The following is a 22,956-nucleotide window of genomic DNA, read 5'->3' on the forward strand; positions in this document are numbered from 1 at the left end:
GTGTTTACTGGAGGGGCAAAGGGTAATTATGTTTCACCCATGACCTGGTATGTGTCACTGCATGACAGAGCAAGAGACGGTATAACTGGCATTGGCATTGAGGGCAAGAAATTTGAACTCCGGGACTAGCGTGTCCGAAAGGTAGTTCAGAGTGTCATAAAGTATAGTGGGACAACTCGGCTTGCAGTGGTGCGACAAACGTCATACATATGAGTGTTATTGTCTGTGGTTTCAGGAACAAGATGGAACAAGTGTGTAGCGAGTAGTAGTCGAGGGGCCTTTGTAACCACAGCGCAGGCTGCTAGGAGGTGAGGCTCAGCTTGGCTGCCGGAGATGGCATCCGCCTGGGCTTCTTTTTAAATCCGGGGGGAATTATTATTAAAGCAAATTTCTTGAAGTTTACCTGCCTAGGGACCAATGAAGAAAAGTTTGGAGAGAAATAAAATGTGTCCAGAAAAAATAAACAAACGAGGTTTAGCTGCCGGTCCGGAGAGTGACGAAGAGTGTGAGAGAGAGGTAGAGAGAGGTTCCTAACTAGTTTTGATTACATAAACATTATCCTTTATTAGGATGACTTGGCGTTTGCCGAATGACAAACTGTCTTGGTTGAAAAAACAACCGGCCTTCTTTGGCCTATGTTAACATACAGGTGGTAACATTTTCGTAGGATTTCAAAGAACAAGACAAAAAATTCGTGAACGAGTCACGGCAACAGCAGGGAAACTAATTCATGAATAAAGGTTGTCAGAAAAGACAGACGATACGTCAAGTGCGTATCATACATATTCAAAATTCATGAATGTGTTTCGTTGAGGAGAGAAAAAAAAAAAACAACATACGTGAAAGGTGAGGTAGGAAGCCTGTTGGTGACCGGAACAATTACCGATTCGAACTCGAAGTGAGGGCGAAATATGGTCGACAACAGATTTTCCACTTCATACATATGCCTGAGGGCATGGGGATAGGGAGGGGGAGGAAAAAGGACGGGAATTGAGTTACGAAATTTGCTAGAGACTGGACTAATTTCCAATTCAACCTCTATGTGAGAGTGAAACATATTCAACCAGCAGATTTCCTGACTCTTTACATTTTAATAAAGTGGATTAATTTTAAACAGCATTTGAATACACATTGTACTAAAGAGGCTAATCTTTTGCGTGTATTTGGCAAAAGATTAGGGGTCGTTTTAAACTTCTACATGATTGTGAGAAAAGACAGACCCTAGTTCCAATTTCACAAACCTGGGATTCTTCTTATTCGTTTCCCAGACGACGAGTTTAGTGGTTTTGTGCCCATCGATTAACTCCTGCGGCACTATGCCCCATAATTGACAGTGAAGCTGAAAACTAGTCCTTTTGGGATAGTAGATATTCCTGGGCTTCTTTTCTTTTTGGAAAGCAGCAAAAACAGGAAGTCCACGGGCATTGGCGTTGAACAAAGGGGTTTCTGTGAAATACTTACGTAGTTCACATATAAAGGTTTGATATTATTTCGTTCGCACGATTCATGGTGAGTATTGTAACGTCTTCACGTATAGTGTACAAGTATGCAGTATATGCAAGGTACAACTCAATTATAGACAGAAGTCAAAGAGTGTAAAAAACAGTTCCTTAAAGGAGATGACGATGTCGATATTATGTCGTTCACACGAATCATGGTAAGTATTATTATTACGTCTCCACGTCTCGTGTACAGGGTTGTACACAATTATACACAAAAGCGGTTCTCATGACATGTTAATGACACACGACCAGATTATACACAAGGGCGGTACTCATGGCAAATTAATGTCACACGACCAAATTATACACAAAGGCGGTACTCATGGCAAGTTAATGTCACACGACCAAATTATACACAAAGGCGGTACTCATGGCAAGTTAATGTCACACGACCAAATTATACACAAAGGCGGTACTCATGGCAAGTTAATGTCACACGACCAAATTATACACAAAGGCGGTACTCATGGCAAGTTAATGTCACACGACCAAATTATACACAAAGGCGGTACTCATGGCAAGTTAATGTCACACGACCAAATTATAACACATGGTTATAAGTATTAAGTAATTGTAACGAACTTCTCGTGTAGTGGTGGATTTTTTAAGGATCTCTCCTATCGCGTGACAATTTTTTTACATTTAAATATAATTCAACAAAAGCTAGCAGTATCATTTGATACTGTTTGCAAAGATTTGTTAGATTGGCTAACTCCGTAGCCTGGAGAGGCGTACGATGGAACAATAGAGAAGATAAACAATTTCAATGTTACTTCATTTGTTACAAGGTGCAAGATGATGGTAGGAGGTATTTCTACTTACATCGTGCGATGGGTGAGAACAGGCCCATAATGGCTTTACATACTGTTCATTGTAGCGTGCAATTGGGTTGCAAACACTTGGTTAAATGGTGAGACAAAGGTTGGGTGTTTATATTATGCAACGATGATCGAACAAAGTCCTGTTGATTTACGTTGTGATATAATTATTTGCGTTCGAAGATCAGGATAACCGTAAGGTTTTACTAACCTGTCCCGTAGGGTTGAAACGTGAGGTACGAGACATACGTGACGTAACAGTAGAGAAAAGAAATCGAGATCTCGTCATACAATAAAAGACCTTAATGGGTTTTACATACTTTTAGTTGAAGCGAATCCAGTTATGGTATGTGGTTTTATAGGACCGACATTTGGTTTTCTTTTATAAATACAATTTCCCAAAATGGATGTGTCAAAATCCGATTTTTGGTAAATGTGAGCTTGGGTAGGACGCCATCAATTTTTGAAAGGAAAAAATTGAAAAAAATGAAAAAAAATTATATACATACAAAGAAGACAATTATGTGATTAATTGCTACTTGGTTCTTGCCTTTGAGACCACTAAGGGTTTTACATACTCAAGGTAACGTTGAATTGGACAAGAAAGAATTAATGGCTGTACTTGACAGGTTTTCTTTTTTTTTTTAAAAAAGGGTCGGTATTTAACACTTTGGAATTTACAAAATCCGAACTCTTTTGGATGGCACTCTTATGAGTGATTACCAATCGTTATTTTACAAGGAACAAAAACAAAAGTGGGGTGGTTCTTTCTAACACGACGAAGGGAACAAAAATGAAACGAAAATGGGGTGACATGACATAAACATTGCATAGTGTAGAAGTTGAGAAGCAAAAGCGGGTTCGCGACTTCCCGGCGATTGTAACTCGAAAACGTGTCTCTATTCTAAAATGATCAGTTTCAGAACAGGTGAGAAAATAAAACGTAAAAAGGGAGAAAACGATTGTCGTGAGGGAAAGAACGTTATTACAGGAATAATACTTCATGGTCATAATATGTTAATATACATTTATTTACAAAGGTAGGTTAAACTCGTTTTTGACGAATAGGTTGACATGTAGTTGACACTTTACACGCCTAATTATGGTAAGACTTCATAAGCTTACAATAGTTTGTGATAATACACAATGGGTTAGTTTAAAGTTGCTGGGGTGGTGGGGCAGTTTCAACTGTCTCCTCACTTCCAGACTTTACAATGTCCTTAATATGGTAATTACCAGTATGTTTGCCAGAGGAGTCGGACAGGTAGTAAACTAAGTCCGATATTTTTCTTACAACCTTGGCCTTGACAAAACGGGGTGCCAGCTTGGCAGAGAAGTACAGGGCTCCTTGAGAGAGGGTGTTATTCCTTCTCCAGACAACATCGCCTACATTAAAAGTGATGTGTTTCCTACGTAGGTTATATCTGTCCGCACTTTTTTGGTGGGCCAGCAATAGGGCATCAGTAACTTCACTATAAATGGCAGTAAGTTCTTCCAAACGATGAGCGTAATCAACGGCAGGATTGCTTGTGGAGGTGGTTGACGTGGGGAAATTCGTGTTCCAGTGCAATGAACCATGTACCACCTGTTCCATACCGTGTTTTAAAAAGAAGGGGGTGTAACCAGTGGATAGGTTAACAGTGTTATTCATGGCAGCTTGAATTTTATCTAAATTCTTACACCAATTACGTTGGTCTTTGTTAACCAAAATGGCCAGAGCTGTGTTAATAGTCTGGTTATACCTTTCGACAGTGTTATTTTGGGGAGTGTACAAGGTATTATAATAAATATCTTTAATCCCGTATTTAGCAAGGAAATCTTTAAATTCTTGTGCTATAAACTGTTTTCCGTTGTCAACTATTACGGTTTTGGGTGTTCCGTAGGGTATGAAAATGTGTTTTTCCACAAGTTTGACAATGGCGGCGGCGTTGGCTCTTTTTAAGGGGAAGATCCAACAAAATTTGGTAAAGATATCCACAATGCTGAGTATATGCATGTGTCCAGAATAACTCCTGGGAAAAGGTCCGACGAGGTCCATAGATAACGATTGGAGGGGTCTATCAGCACGTTTGGGTTTTCCCATTAGGCCGGCAGGGGGTGCCGTACTGTGTTTGTAAGCTTTACATGTTTCACATTTGGAGATGTAGTTGCGAACTTGCTTGAAAAGACCAGGCCAGTAATACTTCAAGGAAATCTTTTTATACGTCTTGAAGGTTCCTGGGTGTATAGAGTCGGGGGCACTATGATTGTTGATGATTACTTGTTTTCTCTTTTCGAGGGGCACAACGAGTTTCCAAGAGTAATCTTCAAGGATGGACAGTGGGGCCTTACAATTGCGATATAGTTGTCCTTCTTTTATAATAAAATTGGGAAACTTTTGTTGATTGTTTTTGCATCCTTCATAGATTTTGAGATACCATTCATCTTTTGTGGATGGGGTAGAGGCAATTGTATCGATGTTTAATGTGGCAAGTTCAATTCTTGACAGGGCATCTGGGACAATATTGTCCGCACCTTTACGGTGGATGACATCGAAAGTGTATTGGGACAAGCGAGAAGCCCAGCGAGCGAGTCTGCCGGAGGGATTACTTAGAGAGATCAACCATTTCAAACTACTATGGTCTGTGACTACAGTAAATTTGCTACCGTCTATGTAACCGCGAAAATGGTGAACAGAATCCAATACTGCCAGTAACTCTTTTTCGGTGATTCCGTAATTTTTCTCGTGTTTATTCAAGGTGCGGGAAAAATAGGCTACCGGGTGTTCGCCATCGGGGAATTCCTGAGTTAGGACTCCACCGATCCCTACGTTAGAAGCATCCGTGTGGAGGGTAAAAGGTAGTTCAAAATTAGGACAATTCAGGACAGGGGCTGTTTGAAGAGCATTTTTTAAAGTCGTAAAAGCTTCTTCGGCTTCAGTAGACCAACGAAAGTTGCTGATACCTTTACGGATACCAGTAATTTTGTTTAATGGGGCCGAAATAGTGGAAAAGTCTTTAATGAATCTCCTATAGTAACCTGTAAGTCCAAGGAAACCTTTGACTTCTTTCGCGTTTTTGGGTCGGGGGAAATTTGCCATTGCTTCCACCTTAGTAGGATCTGTTCTCAGACCTTTTTCGTCGACAATGAATCCCAAATAACGCAGGCGAGACTTACAAAATTCAGACTTCTTTAAATTGATGGTTAAACCAGCAAATTTAAGTTGTTGAAAAACTTTTTCCAGCATTAACAGGTGTTTTTCGAAGGTGTCACTAACGATGATGAGATCATCAAGGTAGCAGAATAGGTTGTTGTCAACTTCAGGGCCGAATAGTTTGTCCATCAGCCTCTGTAGTTCGGCGGGGCTATTTTTTAGACCAAAAGGTAGCCTTTTAAAGTGGAACATTCCCCTACCAGGTACAACAAAAGCAGTTTTTTCGCAGGATTCCGCATCTAAAGGTATTTGCCAGAAAGCTTTGCTTAGATCAATGGAAGAAATGAATTTGGCATTGCGTAATTTGTCTAAAGTTGCGTGAACGAAAGGCAGTGGGTACGCGTCGGCTTCAGTGCAAGAGTTCAATCGTCTACTGTCGAGGCAAAAGCGTGCAGAGCCGTCTTTTTTGAAACCAAAAGGGTTGGGTTGGTCCAAGCACTTCTGCTGGGAACTACCACTCCCATTTTCAACATTTCATCAAGTTCATTTTCTAAAAGTTTCAATTTTTGGGGGGCTAAATTGTAGTAGCGTTGCTTGATTGGTGGGCCGTTGGTTTTGATGTGGTGTTTTACCAAATTAGTTAAACCCAGTCCGCATTTTTCGAAAGATATTGATTCAAATTTGTTGATCATTTCCTTTAATTGGAGAGCCTGGTCAGTGCTTAGGTTTTCGTGAGGAATTATAGTGCGAATCTCACCAACTTGAGCGACCGGAGGTTTTTGGCCAAGAGTATTAAATACTTGTGGAGCAACGTTAAAAGCCTTCCAGAAGTCAACGCCAAGGATGAAATTCTGGGATATAGAGGGTACTATTAGAAAGTTAATTGTAACTGTGTTATTGTTACATTTAATTGTTAATTGCAGAGTACCGATGACTGTCTGGGGAGTATTGTCCGCAGTTGTCACGAGTGTAGGTTTGGAAAAAACTTTAAAACCGTTGTTATTAAAAGGCAGGTGGGCATTGTTGCCAAGGCAACTAACAGATGCACCACTATCTAGTAGTCCAGAGAAGGGGACATTGTTAACGGAGAAAAGGGCATAAGGTCTTCCATCTTTAGCTTGTTTGCAACAAACCGAAGAAACATTTAAGGTCTGGTTAAAATATTTAATGTGTGATAACCAATCAGTCCATTCCTTAGACCTTGGTACAGAATGAATACCTGAGAGGTTATTATTTAGTTTTTTGGTTTTCTTGCATGAAAATTCGGTGGGGGTTTAGAGAAATCCACTTGAGGTTTAACAAAGTGAGGGTCTTGCAACCTTTCCATGTTATTTCTTGATTTTTTGAAAATTTCACGCAGTTCGTCGCGTGGAGGAGAACGATCCCTGGAGCGATGTCTCTTTAAGGTTCTGGGTTCTTTAGCTTCCAGAAATTTGGCCTGCTTGAAACAAGCGGTAGCTAGGTGACCTACTTTTTTGCAAAAGGAGCAAACTTTTTTGTTGTCGAATTCTGGTTTTAATCCAGAAGGACGGCTTGGTACAGTGATATTGTCCGTGGTGGTTTTGTTGTTTTTCCTGTCTTGGTGGGATTCCAAAATGAGGCAAACTTCGTTTAAATGGGCCAACGACACAATTTTCTGTGAGGTGATAATGTTTTCATATCTTTGTAGGAGGCCATCAGTTATAACTGGTAATAATTCGGCTTCCGAGACAGGGTGGGAAAGTTTGATGTTGATGGATTCGGCCCTCTCTATGAATGTTGCCACCGTTTCGTTTACTAATTGTTTAATGGATAGTAACGATAATTTAATTCTGTGTTGGGCCTCTGATTTGCCGAAGCTAGTGATCAGGGCTGATCTGAGTTTATTCCAGTCCTTGCATTTTGATTTTTGTATTCGGTGCCACGGGATTAATTCTGGAGATATTAGTTCTATAAAGTTTTTCTGCAGCACGTCAAATGGAACATTTTTAATTGAGGCCGTTTCTTCGATTCGGTCAATGAAATCCAGTACATCAGAAACACCGTTATATTTGATCCTCCAAGGAGTGAGATCGTATGTTTTTTCTTGTGCCGTGATGGGTGCATTGTCTTGTTTTACTGTAACATGTGTCCTGGTTTCTTTGTTAGAAACGGGGATTTCCAAAACTGGGGTATTGGGTGCCTTGTCTTCACTTGCAACGGATAGGTTTATTTTCCTGATGAACTTCTTGTTGAATAACAAAGCGTATGCTTTCAATGCTGACTTTGATTTGCTTAGTGGTGATATTCCTCTGTCTTTTAAGACGGCTTGTAGGTGCACTTTGGATAAGTTGTGTACATTGGGAATGACACCCATGTCCAAAGATGTAGCCATTTGATTGGAATTCATTGTTAAAAAATGGTTTAAAAAAGGAAAAAAACTCCGAAATTTTTCTAAGTCTTTTTGAAGAAAATTTGGCCAGGGGGACACTTTAGGATTTGCATTATTTAATTTTGTGGGCACTATTCGCACTTATATTCACTGCACTCGAGGAAAGGCACGAAAAAGGCACAAAAAACAGCACTTTAGAAGCGAAAAAACACTTTTGATGGAAAGATTTTATATTTGCTTCATTTACTGGCACTAAATCGTGAGATTGAACACACGTTCTTATTATTGCGTCGAGAAAGCACTTCTTTGCAAAAAAACACTGCACTTCTGAAGTTAATTTGAAACAATTCACTTAAAATCACTTTTATAACAGTCAAATGCTGAAAAAAACAAGAAAATGGGCAAACACCGTACCTATATAATTAATCGGGATAAAGAATTATTTGTGTTTTACAGGTTGTAGCTGATATACTTTTTAGAAATCAGCTTCGATGGGCCGTTGGGTGTATTGTGCTTTTTTTTTTAAAAAAAATCACTTCCGGTGTAAAAATTGGCTTCACAGTTCTAAATCCTGACTGTTATTATTACGGTGCAATTTATGCCGAAATTAAAACAGTGGGTTTGTTTTGTTTAAACAAAGAACACAGAATCTATGTTATTGAAGAAACATTATGTTCAAACTTTCGTTATCACAGCGTTTTGGCGGGAATTTCGTGCGTCTCTTTTATTCGTTCGAGAGGGTTCCTACCGTTATTTTTTCGCGGCAAAATGCGCTTGACAACAAACAAAAGTTCTCGCGGCGAAAATGCGCTTGGCAACAAAATTGCATAGTACATGTTTTCAAATTGGGGGCAATCGTAAAGGCAATTTTGTGCAGTCGGGAAGGATATGTTTAAAAAAAATTCTGCCCTAAGTTGGTCGCCAGTGTCGCGCGTCGGACCTGGGGGGGGCCCTGACTTTCCCTCGGCCAGCTCAGAAGCGGGGCATGAGACGTCTCTCTCATAGTCAGGGTTCGGGGTCAGCGCGAGGCTCAAGAATCCATATCCCACCGTCTACACAAAACACTCCCATACAACCGCTATCCCCAAATGAAAGAGGTTAGGTTTTTATAAATCAACATTGTATTTGAGCGGCAAAATGGACATTACATGGGGGAATGACAATAGAATACAGGTTGTTACATCCTAACTAGAATTATCATCAAAGGGTTCCCTAATCTCTCTCTGGGAAATAATTAACAGCTCTCTAGACCGACAGGCAGCGTGGACGAATTTAGGTTATTAGCGGACACATTCAAGGGTAATAGGAAATGTAAGAGACTCACAGCATGGTGTTGTCGGGGTATCCTGTTGATTGCAGGACTGTGCGCCGTGTTTCAATCAAACGGTGCCAGCCTGTCGATGTTCAAAGCGCGACATTGTCGTACATTTGGCTTCTCGACCGAGCGGTGCGAATTGGAACGCGGGCGCCGAAACGAACACACGTCCAGCTAGGTCAGAGGTCGGCGCGTAAGAAGGAGGAACGAGGAGCTCGGTCGCCGGGGGTGGGGGGAACTGTAGCGGATCTTTTGCGCGTTACGTTTGACCCAGCAACTAGCCTGATAATTCCCGCTACTCAAGTTGGCAACTGTAGGATCTTTGCGCCTAAAATCTGTTATATGACACAATATACAATCGTTATTAGGTCACATGGCAATTGAAATGTAAGAAAAAAATAAAACAGAAATCGCTAATAGAGATAAAACACATGATTACCCTCAAAATACACTAAAAAATAAAAATTGTCTAATGATTAGTTCTAAAATAAACAGTGACACTTCCGACTAAATACTAAAAAAAACAAAAACATATTAAAATTAGTAAACTAGGAAAATTTATTAAAGGCATCAAAAAGTATCCCGAAACGAATGTTTAATAAAATGGACGCGAAGAAATTACAAATGGAGATCTCAAAAGTAATTAATAATGTTGAAACTAAAGAATTATCAAACAAAACCTACTTTTATGTTCAAAGGAATATTTAATGATTATGATAAAGAAGATTTCACTAGTGACATCATCGAACAAAATGAAGAAATTAAAATTATGTCGGAAAATAAAGAACATAAACCTGTCTTCAACGTTCAGAAAATAATTGAAAATAAATTTAATGATACATCTAACTATGTGGTTGAAGTAGATAGTGAAACCAGGAGAATACTCTTAAACAAAGAAAAATTAAAATCAGATACCAAAGAATCTTTGTTGAAGATGCAAATCCTGTTATGCAATGTTACCACCGTCTAAACTTCGCACATGGTACTGCAAGATGTCTGTAGAGAGAAAAAAGACGAAAAGCCTGTTTGCAGTTACTGCGGTCTCGATCACACATACAGCGAATGCGGGAACAAGAACATCCAACCAAATTGCAAAAATTGTTGTATTCAAAATGACATTTCCAGTTAATCATAGGACAAATGACAAAAACAACTGTAAGGTATATTAAAAAAATGTTACAATATATTTTAAATAAGAATCCTTTGTTATATTTTAGTAATTTAATAATTAACACTAATGAAGATAATCAATTTAATATGCATGTGTTTGTGATATGTAAACTCACACTATACTGTTGGCAGCAAATGAATGTAAGGTTTTTAATCTAAATATCAAACGGTATAACTAAAACAAATTCAATTTTTAATATTCTCAAATAAAAAATGTATTTTAGTTATATTGATGGTGAAAGAGATATAAATTATTGTAAAGTTAATAATTTGCATAAATGGATTAAAATACAGACTACAAGAAAATGAGAAACAAATAATCTAACTTGTGTAAAACTAAACATTAGGTCAATATGCAAGTACTGGGATCTCTTTCATGCATATTTTAAAAACAGTATTTATTTATTTATTAAGACATACACAGTACAATAAGATTACAGTAAAGGATATTTTTCGTTATTACATAGTTTTAGTACCTATTACGTAAGTCCAGTATCGCCTGAGATTGTTCTGAAAACTAATGATTTTAAGTTAAAATCAATGATTTTAAGTTTAAATTTATGTATGAGTAGGTAATAGTTATAAAAGGAAGAAAGTGTATAGAGAGAAAAAAATAAATTGAAATCAAAATTTATAATATGCACACGAATTGTAATTAACTCTTAATACATAAAAGTTTTGAAAAATGAAGTGAAAGTGTTTTTGAAATATGTCACGCTAAGAAATTTAGTAAGTTAGTTTTGTATGTGTGAAAGGAATCATGGAAGATGTCTAAATGTAGTAATTTTTCATAGTGTGTGTAAGTTGTGATTGCGCGAGTAATGACTTGAGTTGTTTGCTGCATTGGCATTGTTGGCTTCAATATGAAAAAGTGTAGTGTGCCTGGTACGCCTCGTAGGAACATTTAAATCAATGACGGATAGCAATTCGGAACAATCTGTTTTATTATTTAGCAGATTATGTAGAAACAACAGATCTGACAATGTGCATCTTTTTCATAAAGTTAAGATATTGTTTGTTGTATTTCTTGAGTAAATGTTTCGAAAATTTATTCTGTATACTTTTTACTAAATCTATGTATTCCTTATATTGAGGATTCCATATTGTGGAAGCATACTCCAGTGGAATTTCTGACCAATGAACAAAACAACATACCTTTACAACCTAGCATCCAGTAGAATTTAGATAAAATGTGTTCGATGTGCTCATCAAAAAATAATTTGCTATCCAAGTAAACACCTAGAACTTTACACGTAGACATAGGTTGTAAAGGTATGTTGTTCAAGTTGTATGGATTGATAATTTTTTTTATTTCTAGTAAACGTAATCGAGTGACACTTATATTTAAGGACAATAAATTTGATTCACAGTATGCGCACAAATTATCAAGATCGCTTTGCAATTCCATACTATCGGGTAAACACTGTATAGCTTTATAAATGTTCCTGTCATTCGCGTATAAAAAGAAGTACGTTGTCATTTATATGAATATTAAAAAAAGTTGGTCCAAGATGCGACCCCTGGGGCACGCCTGAGAAGATTTCCGCTAAGCAAGATGAAAAAACATTGACAACCGTTATTTGGTTCCGATTACTGACGTATGATGCGTCTCTTATGTTTTCACGTGGAATTATTTTGTGATCGTTCCTTGTGTTCATCCTTTACTCGGTTCGTTCTATATGTATGTACATTTAATATGTCCAAATATTAAACGTGTGATGGCGCCATTAACTTACACTCGCACATTGAATGTATTTATACATGTGTTTGTCGTGGACGTATTTTGAATACATATATTCAATGATAAGGATATTGAATATGTGTTTCGGATGTAAAGTTATACAAATACGAATGATATTTTTTTTTTTATTGTTTTTTCTTACTTTCAATTAGAATTTTCTGTTTTCAAGTGTTTTAGGAAATTCCATATTACTAGCTTTGCCAAGTTCATTTTGCCGTATTTAGTTAGTTTAAACTAACTTTACCTCGTCTGTTATAAAGATTGCTTCATATGCTCATTACTTTCAATTTTCTGGTAGATATAGGAAATTCCATATTAGACTTGCCAAGGTCTTTTATTTTTACATTTCCTAGTTTATACAACTTTTCATTCATACATTAAATTGTATAATTTTAGATGTTACGGTTCCTTAAAGAAATTTAATATAGCTTAGATATTGTATAAGATATCGCTAATATTAATAAATAGTTAAATATTGGATTGAATCATCGATACAATTCGGAAAGACAGGAGATTCTGTTGTTGCCGTTGTCTTTTTATTTTCTGTGTCTTGTTCTGTTTCATGTTTCGTGAAGATTTATTAGTAGTCTTCATCAATGATTTAATAATTTCGTTAGATATTTCAAGGTTATTGTATGAGCACTTTTTGTAAGGTGATGTAATAATATTAAGGGATTGTGAGAATGAATGCATTAAGGAGATTGGGCAAAAAATATGGAAAAAAGTAGAGTTAAAAAGTATTAAGTACAAAGCATTATGTATAAAACGTGAATTATAAGTGTAAAACATAAAGCATGCAAAATATAAGTATGAAGTATAATATGCGGTATAAATTATAAGGTTGATTATAAAGGTTGAGTATTAAGTTTAAATTATAAGAGTAGAAACGGTAAGAAAAAATATTAATGATGACATAAAATAATTAATTGCCAATGATGCCAATCTGAACAAACCATAAATAACCTTAATGATTATCAATTTACAAGTGGCTTAAAAGGCGTAGCAATCTACCATACCCTATTGTTACCTACGGTTTACCCAATTATCCGGAGCCAGTGGGTCTATGGTATCCCCATAGACCCACTGGATGGTAAAGAAGGGATAATACTTACTAATGAAGATTCAGTTCAAGACTTAACGCAAGACAAGCTAAACGGTTTCTTGGGGTTTTGAACAACATTTTACACGATTTCTTGATACTTGTCTACGTCATACGTCGCCCGCCTCTGGGAGTAAGGGCGAGCCTATTGATGTGCAAATATTCTATTGAAGCGTTTATAATTGACATCATCTACACGCCAACGCGCTCTATTTTATTCTTACATATCTAAAGTCACCAATTTATTGTATATTACTATTTATTTAAATTTAAATGATTAGTTTATTTTTGACATATCTCGTCAATTACTTATTTCTACAAATATATCTAAGAATGAACTACTAATACACAATTCCTGATGTTTCCTTTTGTTAAATCCTTTCGCCACCATTATTCCACAGAAATAACTTACATGCTATACCCGGTACATCAGTGTGTAATTTTTAGTAATTGTACCTGTCACTCAGCTAATCTTGTCGGGGTTTCTAGCGAAGAGCAACTTATCTGGTGTAAAGATCTCTCTTACCGAGCATAAAGTGCACCTTACGAACCGCCACGTCTTCTATTTGTTGTATTTAAAGCTTCTTATACCGTATGTAAATAAATAATCAAATAAAGGAAAACCTTAATATACTATCTCAAGCATTGTATGAATACTCATGTTAGCATTGTTTCATATTTTTAAATATAAATATAAAATAAAACTAGCAATAACGAAATCATATTTAAGATTTATTTCAAATAATTTGCATTTTATTAAATGTAAATACATTTCTGTTGATTTGTAAATTTTGTAAGTTTCCCCACGACAAGGATCTCCGATTGTCCATTAATTTCGAGGAGGTTTGGATATAATAGCGCTGAAGGCAGAAACTGTTAATCCTGGAAAAGAAAAAATAATTAAGAAAAGTGCTTCAAAACTCCATCATCGAAAATACCAAAAACATTGAAGAGACAAAATACATATAATATTACGACATTTATTCGAACGTAAAATAATAAAAAAATCCAATGTGAATCTCCTTCTTACCCCGAGTTTTACTCAATTATAACTAAAGATAAATATGCACGTATAAAGAAAGATTAAAAAGATAAAAACACCAATAAAATGAAAAAAGTAATTTTGTTATATATTGCATTGCTCAAATCCACATCTCAAAACCTTCTGGTAGTTTTTTTTATCCCAAACCCGAATTAATTCGGTAATTTGTTGGAAAGTGAACAGCTAAAACTTACTGTTAGTTGTAACTGCTACTGTTACTGTAACTAAAATAATAAAATCGTTTTACTGTTATAAACAGGTCAATGACAACTTACGTTTAGTTTTCCTTAAATACCAGTGTATTTCCCAGAGAAGGTGATCAAGTTGTCTTTGGTGACTATCAGGAAATAGAATGGATGATTAGCCTTAAATGTTTTCATGCTCCCTGATAATGACAGCTTATTATCAACGAACACATCTGAAATTTATAAAAAAAACATGTTTCAAACTATAAGCCAAAACTAATTCCCGGTGCGTCGAGTCATGTGAGATATCAGGATACCTGCAATGCGCGTCACCAAAGCGGTGCCTAAGTTTTTCATTGGAAACGCGCAAATGGGTTTCACATCCACGTGCTTGAATTTTGACAACACAAATATGGAACTCATTACATCAAAATATTTACTCTCCGAGCTTTCAATATCAATCTCTCGTGTGTTACTTGTTGGTGTTTCTATAGGTCTGTAGAAACAATTGATGTATTATAATTATGTTGTAATTAGTCAATGATAGAAACCCACATTCGTTGGAAAATTAATAAATACACCTAATATCATATAAGGTTTAAAGATATAATATATTAAGTGTCAGGTATGAGCAAAGGTTCTAATGAAATGATTGGCAACTAATAAGTCGAGCTTATCTCGGCCAGAAAGCAAGATGGAGTATTTTGATTTCCTCAGGAAACATCATATTCCCGTTCACTTCGCTATCGAAAAGTGGAAATTACACTCATGGGACAATATAGAAAAGGTCAATCAAAAGGCCAATATCTAATTCGGATATGTGCTTTTTTTAAATTATTTTTTTCGTTAAATAAGATAAAGGGGCCATTAAAAATTAAAGGCAACTTTGGCATGTTTTTGTGAGATTAATTATTTAAAAAAAAATTATCTTGTTTTTTTCACACGGTCAAAATGCTCTTTGAATACTTTTTGTTTTAAATTTCATCATACTAATGCAGTAAATAAATCAATTATATTTTTAAATATTTTTTCTGTCCTTACAAATGGTTGATAAATTGAATTCTAATAGCCTACATTTTATAATTTAACACAGAAAAACTAAAACTTGATATTCGCTATACCTTAAAATATATATAATATTTTTCGATTCGTTTAATGTGATAAATAACGAACACATTAACGCATTACTCACATGAACATAAAAATTACACATTTTTTAAACTAAAATTCCGTCCATAAAATCATCTGAAATTCAATATAACGTGCAACAAATGATAGGGCCATGTTAGACTTACTAGTGCTACCGCCAGCAGCTGTTACTCCCTTCTCATTCACATTAATGTAGGCCTTGTGGGTGGCTTTGTTGACTTTTAGATTCTTATTTTCATCGAAGAAACCGTCGAGTTCCGCTTCGTTGGTGAACATGGTGCCCATGCCGAGCTGGTGGAAAAGAAAGGGTTTAGTTGAATTTAAACGCCAAACTACTACGGTTAAAGGGAATTAAAATAAACCAATAAACCAAAATCTAATTGAGCACGGAAGCATCGTAAGATTATGTGAATCCTGAAGATTTCAATGAGCTAAACAAGCAGAAAAAACGCCATATTTCAACAGTAAAACCATCGATGGATGAGTATCCCAGTGGAAGCGCTCAAAAAGGGGTCCGATGAAGAGGTGGGCTGACTGCCTGGAAGAGTATTTAAGATTGATGGGATGGCTGAAGACTGGAGTGAAATGCTTATAGACTGGAGCTGGTGGAAAACATTTGTGGAAGAGGTCAAATCCAACCCTGGGATGTACTGCTGTAGTGGTGAGTATTGTAGAAAGGATTTGTAAAAAAATGACTTACTTTGAACAGGATGGGCTCGAGGTCAATAGTGGTCCCGATGTCGAACTTGGGCAGAGACACGTCGACCATTTCCTTAGACATCATGTTATAAACATCAAAGTCGGAGTCCAAATGAGCAAATTTCTCTTCCAAGGTAGCGAGACCATCGTTCTTGTTGGGCAGAATAATTATCATGGACATCTCCTCACCGTCAAAAGGTATCTCTAAGACCTGAGGATTAATAAAATAATTATTACGATTAAATTAAACAGTAGATATTGAACAAGATGTATTCTTCTAAATACATTATAAGTTGAACAAATCAGGCAAACTCTCCGGTAACTCTATCGTCGGTTCAAAAATTTATCTGTAAGCTAATAGTAATAATAATAATTTATTTATTTTTTGTAGCGTCATTTTTATGAAAAATTGGCGCTAAATCTTAATTCTACATCGTTTATTAATAATTGAATAATATTTTATCACCTTAGAATCCAATTGTTTATTTTCTCCATAATTATATAAATTTATCTGGTGCATCGTGTTCACTTCTACTATCCCTTTGGGGGAATAGAACGACTCTTTCGTGGTGTAATTCGGGTTAAACTTATTTTCCCAATCGCCCTGCGACACAAAACAACAAAATCACTAAATAATAAACCATTAATTCATTAAAATTATTGAACCACTTCTGATATTTACAATCGAAACATTATTAGTTATAATGTACAAACTAAATATTTTAAGATTGACGCCTCTCGCGGAAAAACAATGCTGAAAGAATTTCAAAGAGAAAAAGATGTATTATTTAATAGAAAAATACCGTAGATTTGAAAAAAAGTTAAAACAGTTAAGAATTATTATTTTCAATGTTTCAATAGGATTATACATATAAAGTTACGACGGATCGTCATTTGAATGGAAACTTCTTTAATGCGTTAAACATTTCAGGAATTGTGTGCCTTTTTATTTATCTCGGGACATAATGTGCTATCACCAAGATGTTTCTCTATGACTAGTAGAGTAGCTGTTGTTCCCAGCTCTTTTTATACATTCAATAACGTCCAATAATTTTATTGTTTTATTCCTGAAAGTTGATCTAAGTTTGGTTCTTGTGGATTGGACTCCATTGGATATTGCTATTAGAAGACCCAACATAATATTTTGCTTTTAAAATCAGTAAGAGTAGGTGCCCCTGCTCTGTATCATGTTATCATGTGAGTTTACCAACCGTAAAGTAGACGGTATTGATGAGCACTAGATCGGTGTCGCTGCCCAAAGACTTGGCTGGGATGATGTCCTGGATTGTATTTTTGGTCTGTTCCTCAACCTAAACAATGAAACGGAAGACTTTACATGTGATAGACGCATGGGCATGGCAGGGAGACAGGAGTGGCAGCTTTCGGTTTAGGAAAATATTTTAAAATAGGAATATACATCTATTTTTGTCGATTTTTGATATACGAAAAATAAATACATAGAATTTTTTGGTTTTCCGATCGACATGGAAAATTTTTCACCTGGTGAACATTATATGATAATTCAAATTTCACTCCCTACACCCACACCACAAAGACATCTTTCCCAATTGGACATACTACACAAAATATATCGCCTGCGGTGCTTTTCCGTGTCTTTTTGATGGTTATTTTCCACTTCTTCGCTCCCGCCACTTACTTCTGTTGTGGATGAAAAAATTCCACGGTCTCCGAGATCATTGCAAAATTGGGACTGATGTGCGGCTTTTGTCATTTTTCTCTCTTTTATTCTTTTTTAAATATCTTTGTAGTTATTCTACACATTTAAAAAATTATTTAAATTTTATTTTTAAGACCATTAAGACCAAGAGAATATTTTCATGTATAGAAGATTGTCTAATGATGTTTTTTAACAATGCACGTTTTATCACAAATGTTAGAAAACACCTTTTACAATGACTTGAAAATTAATTTCATAAGACTCTATTTATAATAGTATAAATGCGGGTTTATTTATATACTGCCGTATCTACGAAATGTGGCTCTTTTTTACAGTCATTAACGATGACCCCATGTCTCATCAATACGATAAAAAAATGAAAAACCGTTTTAACTCCAATAACAATATAGTTCATAATTTTATCTGGTTTAATAATAAAATAGTGACTTTATTTTCGCCCACTGTGAATTTAATAATTTAAAATTAATTTTTAATAAATTTATTCATATATTTTTGATGGCCTCAGCACGGGTAAGCCACCCAGTGAGGCCAACATTACTGGATAACTCTGAAATGTAAAAAAATTGTACCAAAATAAAAAAAAATAAAAAAACTCACTTCAACTGCACCACATAGCTACCCCAATTGGGGTTTTACATTTAATTGTGTTATGGGTAAATTATTCCATGTAGGAAAAAAAATAATAAAACAGCCTCAGGCAAAATCTGTTTTTGTAATTTGTTCAGTTGTTTATCTTTGCGACTGCGGCATTGTTTTTTGTAAAATGTTAGGATGTTTATCTTACCCAAGAGTTAATCTTGTTGGCTGCGGCATTTTTATCGGAGAAATCGATCTTTTCGTACTCGCTCTTGAAGATGTCGAATAAAATCCATTTTTTGTCGCCATTTATAGCTGGCAAGTTCTGATTTGCGTAAACCTTATCCACCAAGTCGAAAGTGACTTTGTCCATGCTGTTCAACTTTTCGATGACCTCCTTGTAGTCTTGTAAATGTTCCTGGAGATAATAATCATTGAGATTACAGAAAGAACACAAACAAAATCTTTCTAAGTATATGCACGGAGAAAAATAACTAATATTGATTATTGCTAATTTATTGGAAATCTTTTCAACTTATTCGAAAACCAGTTAAAAACGGGATTGCAGGCCCTTGACGAATAGATTGATAGGTTTACTAATACACTTTCAATAAGATACGAACGTAGTATTATCACGAAGTCGGAACAATTTTTCATAATAATTCAAATATTTTCAAACGTTTCGATAAATTACGAGTTTACTAAAGAATTATCAGGAAATGGCCTGCGGATTATCTATAATTCTTAGTGATCTATGAAAGACGCTATCCGTATAAGTCTGTGCGCTTAGTTCTTATTAACTACGTTTCGGATTTTAAAAGAATTTTCACTATATTAAGAGAATTTCTCCTGGAAAGTTTATATAAATATAATTCTTGCACAATATATTTTTAGAAAGTAGAGATATATATTTTTAGTATATGGAAATAATAAAAAATCTTTCGCCCTTAAATGGCGTCACCACAGATCGATAATGCCTTCAGAGAGCGAAACAGCTATCACGCGTAGTAATAATTACACAGCAGAACTTGTTAACAAAATAAAAAAAAATTATAAATTGAATCATAATATTTTTGAATACATTTATTTTACATACAAGGGGTTTTTGTAAAAGCCGAAAGTAAGAGAACCATATAAAATTTTGCAATTTACAGAAAATTTGTACAAGTAAACATCTATTCCATCCACAAGTAATGCTTATGGTGGAAAGAATAATGTATGCTTTTACGATGTGGGTACGTAAAAGTTTCATTGAAAAATAAAAATTATATTTATTATAAAGGGCGAAGTTCTTGGATATATCTAGCAGAGATACTCACCACAGCGTTATTCAGCTCTGCGAGGGTTTTTCCGTTGGCGCCGACAGACACCATGGCCAGCAAAACATTTGTCGATAACGCGGACATGATGATGCTTTTGTCTTCATTTTCTTTTTCATGGTAGACCGTCTGCAATACAAACCAGCCAATAAATTATATACTTGCAGCAATACCTACACTTTACGACTCTTTGAACCATTTTAATGGCTCGTTCTTGACCAAATACACCATTATTTAGTAGGTAATAACGTCCACCCAGCACCAAAAATTATTTTTAATTTTTTTACTCGAAATAATGTCAGAAATCAATTGTTAAAGTAAATCAAGTACTTTCATTAACACCCTGTATATAGATTTAACCAGGGCGTTTCATAGAATATCACTTAAATTACTTCGCAAATTCAAGACCTAATAGTCACGAAATTTATGAAAAAAACGCGAAACTTCGTCTGCGGTTGATTCGTTCCTTTCCCATAATACGTGGCTCGGCTCGCAAACATTTTGTCGTGTTTATGCGTAGCATTAAGGATACAGGGAAAATAATTTTTTTGCTTCGCTAACTATCTGAGTGAAAGAAAACTAATTGTAAAAATGAAAACGACAAAATTTATAGAATACGCCTACGCCTCTAGCGGCATACCGCAAGGTAGCCATTTATGTCCTGTACCCTTTCTACACTTTATTTAACGACTAACATCCTGCTACAACAATGTTGACATAAAAAATCACAAAAAGTTTATTCATTTGATTGATTGCAAAGAGCTTCAATCAATATCAATGAAATCATTGATGAAGAAGATGATAATTAAAGTCTTAATTTTTCAAAACTTTTATTCCGTTCAACTACATTTAGGCAGTTTGCCAACAGCATGTACATTTTGAATACAAAATTTAAATATACACGATATAAATATAAATGAATAATCAGTTTTTATTGGCACAACTTTTCCTTAGCTTTTTTAAATGATATACTATCAATGTTATATATGATTTAAGAAGAAGAATATAATACTTACAACATAAAACAGACCAAGACACATAAAATAAAAAAATGAGGGTCGCAACATTATCTTCTGATTATTTCCAATGTTGCAAATAAATTTAATTATAAAATTTTTACTTCTGTTTTTCGGAAATAACAATGATAAATTATGAATTGAGTGTAAATACATATATTTTCTGTCAAACGCTATATTGAGGGGCATTATTTGAGTCATTAGTACACATTTTTAAACATTAAATTATACCATGTTTTTTCTAACCACTCTGCTACAGCATCAAAGACTGATTATTGTATTTTTATGCAGTATTGGTGACAGATTGTTTCCATATGAAATTTTATGTCATCCGCAAATATAAGATATCTGCCATATTTTTCAAAGGACTGCATTAATTTTTTTCTAACATGAACTCCACACGAGAGGCCCTGGGGAAAAAATTTCCTTCAGGCTGGTCATCTGGACCTGTGCAGTACGCTCAGCTTCTGAGAGGCTATCTTGACTTTGACTTCGTTGATCCTGAGCTGATCACTTATAGTTACCCTGATTTCCATGATGTCTATATGTATGAGAAACAACAGAGGCTCATGGCTTGACCCCTGGGGAATACGTGATAACGATGGGATTTACAAAACATCATTCTGTTACCTGCGTTATTTGATAACAAAAGGGAGAGGTCGCTATACAGTGTTATTAGGTGTGTTGATCTATGTTTTTGAGATGATTTATGTTTGTCTTTTTAGTTTTATCGATTGTTTTAACTAACATCGTAGTATCTCCTGACACTTTAGAAAGTTTTTTTAAATTCGAAGCGGTATAATTGAAGCTATCCCACAATATAATGCAACTACTAATACTAATTAAACTCTCTTGTAAAAATGAGTGAGCAGGAACTTATTTCAAAGTCACGTAAAAGTAATGACCATAATACCATGTTTTCACATCGCCAATCACAAATTCGAACGTTAGCAATTAATTTCAGTTTGAAATTTTGATACTAAGACAATATAAAAAAATACCTGTAATTTAGTTAGACAGTAAACAAAAATTAAAAATATATTATAAATCCTATATAAAAATAAAAAAAATCTCCATACAAAATGCACTAACCAGCGAGGATGAACGTTAAGCGTTAGAAATACCAGTATATAAGTTTGAATGAGAATGTTGCATGATTAGCATGTTTATACTATTTTAAAAAATTGTTTTATTATTTTTTTTAAATAAAAATAGATTATTCCGCATATTTAAAGGTAATAAAAAAATGACTATTAAAAATGCAATTCTTTAAATCCTTAAAAAATATTAAAAGTAGAGCCATTTTCGTGAAAGATTATCTCAAGGGCCCTTAAAAGCTTGTATTTTTGATTCCTCATTCTTTAAGTAGGTAATTCGTAGATGGCATTACAGAAAAGTTCACTGATAACAACCCTGAGATATTTTAGAGTTGGCATTCTACCAGAATAGTTCCTTACCAACAGATATTTCATAGATTGTGTTTCAGAATAATTATCTCAGTCTTATCTTATCTGAGGTGTTTCGTCTTAATATGACATTACCTTAAAGAAATCCTTGGAGAATTGGTTGATGCTTTTGGTCAGTTGATCTTCATATGCTAAAGGGTTTCCACTCGCAATGTTCACAAAAAATGCAAGGAAGAATACTGGAATAAAAACAAACATATTACTTACAATCAACCATATCGAGTACATTCTGTATTCATGTACCTGTGTTACATTCAGTCAACAGGTACTTGGATGAATCTGCTTGCCAACCGCCGAAAATACTTCTTTATAAAAGTGTTGAGAGGTATAAGTGGCTAGAAGTATTCATGAATACGTGGAAGGAGACAAAATAAGTGTCAGAAGTTTATGCGTTCCTGAGAGGAGGATATGACGAGGCCTGCAGTACCATTGATGGAGAAACCGTCTATTTTATACACTCCTAATAGAATGTTCCAATATACCACTATTTAAGAAAGAACTCGTCGCTGTCGTAAACTTCTGAAGGATGGGAAATGATAAAAAAGATTATTTTTTTTGTATTTCTTGGTGATGTATAGATTTTACATTAAAACGTAGCTTTTTTTAACGTAAAAAGTTAAATAGTTAAAGGGAAACTTGTTATAAAACAGTAGAAATTGGGAATGCGGGGCCTTAAT

The 22,956-nt window shown here is 35.2% G+C and overlaps 1 protein-coding gene across 1 annotated transcript; it reads right to left on the bottom strand.

The window, feature by feature from the left end:
• Positions 1-13,904: 13,904 nt before the first annotated feature.
• Positions 13,905-21,349, bottom strand: LOC149411041 (antichymotrypsin-2-like). Its single transcript, XM_089647630.1, has 9 exons — positions 21,272-21,349; positions 19,798-19,926; positions 18,687-18,896; positions 17,415-17,513; positions 16,670-16,807; positions 16,205-16,414; positions 15,651-15,795; positions 14,446-14,588; positions 13,905-14,010 (listed from the first exon to the last, which is right to left on the bottom strand). The coding sequence occupies exons 1-8, from the start codon at positions 21,347-21,349 to the stop codon at positions 14,458-14,460; spliced, it is 1,140 nt and encodes a 379-aa protein (XP_089503756.1). The 3' UTR covers positions 13,905-14,010; positions 14,446-14,457.
• Positions 21,350-22,956: the final 1,607 nt, after the last annotated feature.

This window comes from Hesperophylax consimilis, chromosome 26 (assembly GCF_061612785.1).
Source record: "Hesperophylax consimilis isolate HC1 chromosome 26, BYU_Hcon_1.0, whole genome shotgun sequence".
NCBI lineage: Eukaryota > Metazoa > Arthropoda > Insecta > Trichoptera > Limnephilidae > Hesperophylax > Hesperophylax consimilis.

Excerpts from the sequence above, each read along its gene's own strand:
- LOC149411041 (XM_089647630.1), bottom strand. The coding sequence starts at position 21,349 with ATGGAAATCAGGGTAACTATAAGTGATCAGCTCAGGATCAACGAAGTC. Across the intron at positions 18,897-19,797 it reads CAGAGCTGAATAACGCTGTG|GAACATTTACAAGACTACAA; the intron begins GTGAGTATCTCT and ends TATTATCTCCAG. Across the intron at positions 17,514-18,686 it reads CCAACAAGATTAACTCTTGG|GTTGAGGAACAGACCAAAAA; the intron begins GTAAGATAAACA and ends TTCATTGTTTAG.